This window comes from Rhinopithecus bieti, unplaced genomic scaffold, assembly GCF_001698545.2.
Source record: "Rhinopithecus bieti isolate Rb0 unplaced genomic scaffold, ASM169854v2 scaffold_68244, whole genome shotgun sequence".
NCBI classification, from domain to species: domain Eukaryota; kingdom Metazoa; phylum Chordata; class Mammalia; order Primates; family Cercopithecidae; genus Rhinopithecus; species Rhinopithecus bieti.
Genome location: NW_016825829.1, coordinates 1,001,578 through 1,004,947, shown reverse-complemented (window position 1 = coordinate 1,004,947; position 3,370 = coordinate 1,001,578). Strand labels below are relative to the sequence as shown.

At 51.5% G+C, this 3,370-nt stretch overlaps 1 protein-coding gene across 4 annotated transcripts in view; it reads left to right on the top strand.

The window, feature by feature from the left end:
- Positions 1 to 1,364, top strand: part of FAM193A (family with sequence similarity 193 member A) — a 144,454-nt gene extending 143,090 nt beyond the window's left edge. For 3 of the 4 annotated variants that reach the window (XM_017863155.1, XM_017863153.1, XM_017863156.1), the window contains one exon: positions 566 to 1,364. In XM_017863155.1, the coding sequence (XP_017718644.1) occupies positions 566 to 659 (94 nt within the window). In that variant the 3' untranslated portion in view covers positions 660 to 1,364. The remainder of the gene's footprint in view (positions 1 to 565) is intronic. The other variant, XM_017863154.1, reaches the window with a different exon arrangement.
- Positions 1,365 to 3,370: the final 2,006 nt, after the last annotated feature.

Here is a 3,370-nt window from a genome sequence, read left to right as displayed (position 1 = left end):
AAAAAAAATGCTGGGTGTGGTGGTGCATGGCTATAGTCCCAGCTACTCGGGAGGCTGAGGCAGAGAATTGCTTGAACCTTGGAGGTGGAGGTTGCAGTGAGCCGAAACTGCCACTGCACTCCAGCCTGGGCAAGAAAGTGAGACCCTGTCTCACAAAAAAAAAAGGGGATTTCACCATGTTGCCCAGGCTGGTCTCGAACTCCTGAGTTGAAGTGATTTGCCCTCCTCAGCCTCCCAAAGTGCTGGGATTACAGGTGTGAGCCACCACACCCAGCCTGGGCCTGATCATTTAAGGGGGCTCACAGTTCTCAGATTAAAAGTTTGTTTTCTTTCTCCGGACTCCCTCTGCCCACCCACTCCTCCTCCCGAGTCCTTTCCCCTTCTCAAGTGCAGCCTGTGGCAGGGCCTGGAGGGGACCCTTGACACCATGCCCCTCACTGAGAATCCAAAACCCCGACCCCGCAGTGAGTTTCTGGCAAGAACAGGAGTGTGATAGGCTTTGCCAAGCACCAGCTTGGTTGTGGGCGGTTTCCTTCAGTGACTGTTTGGCTTTTTATCTTGGCAGGTTCTGCTTGGATTCTGCTAGACAGACCCGACAAAGACTGTCTATCAACTGGTCCAATTTTAGCTTGAAAAAAGCCACCTTTGCTGCCCACTGAATGAGGACTGCCTGGAGAGGGACACGCGAGAGGCAGGCCAGGCTGCACCACTCCAAGAGCCATGCCCCTCGCTGGCACCCCAGAGCCGTGGTGCTTGCCAAGGGCTGTGCGGAGCTGGTGCTGCCTGAAACCCCAGACCGAGAAGTTGATGCTCGGCCCACGCTGTTAGCTCGTGTGCGTGTAGTCTGTGCGTGAGACTCCTTCGATTGTAGCTCTGTGCTGTCGGATTGGAACAGTAGTTCCCGCCAAGTTCTCCCACCACCACGGCCTCGGAGGCCTGGGCCGTGGCCAGATAGGAGTTTGCATCATCCACATGGCTCCGTTGCCTCTGCATTGCGCCCTGTCCTGTCATCTGTCCTCACCGGGGTATCGGCCATCACTCAGCTCTCCTGTGCCCCTGCGTCCCACCCTCGGCGGGCTGGGCGGGGCAGGCCTCCTTTGTTCTCCACAATCTACTGTCTCCGAGTGTACACGTTGCGCTGTTTGTGTTTGATCCCCCTGACTTGTAGCCAGCTTGTGTAAGATCCCTTGCAGAACGAGAAAGTTAAAAACAAGCCCACCCAGTACTCACACCATCAAGTCTGTTATAGAGTGTACGACTGTATTAACACGGAGGCCTGCCTGGCTACTTTTTTAACATATTGTTAAGTAATATTAAAATCATGTCTTTCTTTTTGAAAGATGGAATACATTAGTACAGCAGGAGACCTCGGCTGCTTCTTTCTGCTGGGGGGATGGGGGGATAGTGGGAGAGGGCATGCAGGTGATGTGTCCACCATGGGGGAGCCAGGGCACCACCCCGGATCAGGTCCCAGGTCTCTCCAGGCAACAGCTCAGCGATCCTGGTGCCCCCGCCATCCTCTGTGTGCCAGGCAGAGCAGGCAGCAGGAGACAGAAAGCTCCCAAGGAGCTGCATCATGGTTACTTCTCACCACCTAGAGCACTCAGTAGCTCCCACTTCTCCCAGCCTCATGTTCCATCTGCCTCTGTGCCCCATCAAAGTATGACTTCACCCAGAGTGAAGGTGAAGAGGGCAGGGCCTGGCTGGGGAGAGGGTAGGGAGGGCCAGCTTCTGGAGGTATTTGGACGATGAGGCCACAGAAGATTTCCTGGTGGACAGGACGCAGGTAGGAGGAAGAGGGGAAGACCTGTGCTGTGTGCCTGCAGGTGGGACTGGAGACCAGTTCTGGATGGTGAGTCTGGGATGCCCACCAGCCACCCAGGTGAGAGGTCTGGAACTGGGGACTGCTGTTCAGGGACTGGGCCTGTGTGAGGGCTCCGCAGGGGTGAGTAAATGGGATGGGGGCCGGAGCTGTGGAACCAGGAAGGCAGAGGGTGAGGAGGCTTCGAAGCAGGTCAGGGGAGACAAGGCCCAGGGCAGCCCCACCCAGGCACCAGTTTGCAGGAGAATGAGGTGGGGACAGCAGGTCCTAGAGCTCTGGAGATTGCATGAGCCAGGGGGAGGCACAGCACGAGGGGCTTGCTTCGCCTTTTTTTTTTTTTTTTTTTTTTTTTTTTTTTTTTTTTTTTTTTTTTTTTTTTTTTTTTTTTTTTTTTTCCGTAGTCTTGCTCTGTCGCCCAGGCTGGAGTGCAGTGGCCCGATCTCAGCTCACTGCAAGCTCCGCCTCCCGGGTTCATGCCATTCTCCTGCCTCAGCCTCCCGAGTAGCTGGGACTACAGGCGCCCGCCACCTCGCCCGGCTAGTTTTTTGTATTTTTTAGTAGAGACTGGGTTTCACCGTGTTAGCCAGGGTAGTCTCGATCTCCTGACCTCGTGATCCGCCTGTCTCGGCCTCCCAAAGTGCTGGGATTACAGCTTGAGCCACCGCACCCGGCCCTGACTGAGCATTTCTAATCCAAAAATCTGAAATCCAAAATGCTCCAATGAGCATTCCCTTGGAGCATCATCTTAACACTCAAAAGGATTTGAATTTTGGAACCTTTCGGGTTAGGCATACTCAACTTGTAATAGTCATGAAATGAAACAGAATAACAATAGCTAGAAAGGAAACATTAACAGTGAACAGTTGTATTGAGAAGCTTACTGTTTTCTGCACCCTCAGCTCTGAGCCCTGCTCAGATATTTAGCCTGGGCAGAGCAACAGGCAGTAAAACAGATAGCTCCTAATCTCTTCCCAAAGAAAATGACTTCCTTTGCAAGAATGAAGAGGTTCAAGCCTGAAGGCACTCTCAGAAACAGTGGAGGCCGTGAAACCCTGGTAAGAGAGACAAGATACAGGCTCAGCTATAGGCCAGAAAGTTTGCAGGAGATAACTGAGGAAGAGAAGAGCTGGGAGGAGGCATCCAGGGGTCAGAACGAATATCATACAGTGTTCCTAGAAACTCTTCAAAGGAGTCAGAATTTGATTGGATTTGTTTGTAGAGCCATTTGTGCCCCAGGGCGTTGTGGAAAACAATAGAGTTGGCAATGAGTGGCTTAACTGCTGAATGTGGTCAGGGAAAGAGGAAGAGAACTCTACCACAATGACTTTCATCCCAGGGTGACTGTGGGCACACACAAAGCTGCACACCCTGAGGAGCAACATCATAGGCTGAATACTGGTGGGCAGTAGAAAGAAAACAATGATACAATAAGGCTGCAGCAAATGAATATAGAAATTATTTTAAAGGAACCAAATGGAAATTATACAATCTGAAAAGTTTATATATTTATATATATTTATTATTTTTTTATTTTTTAATTTTTTTTTT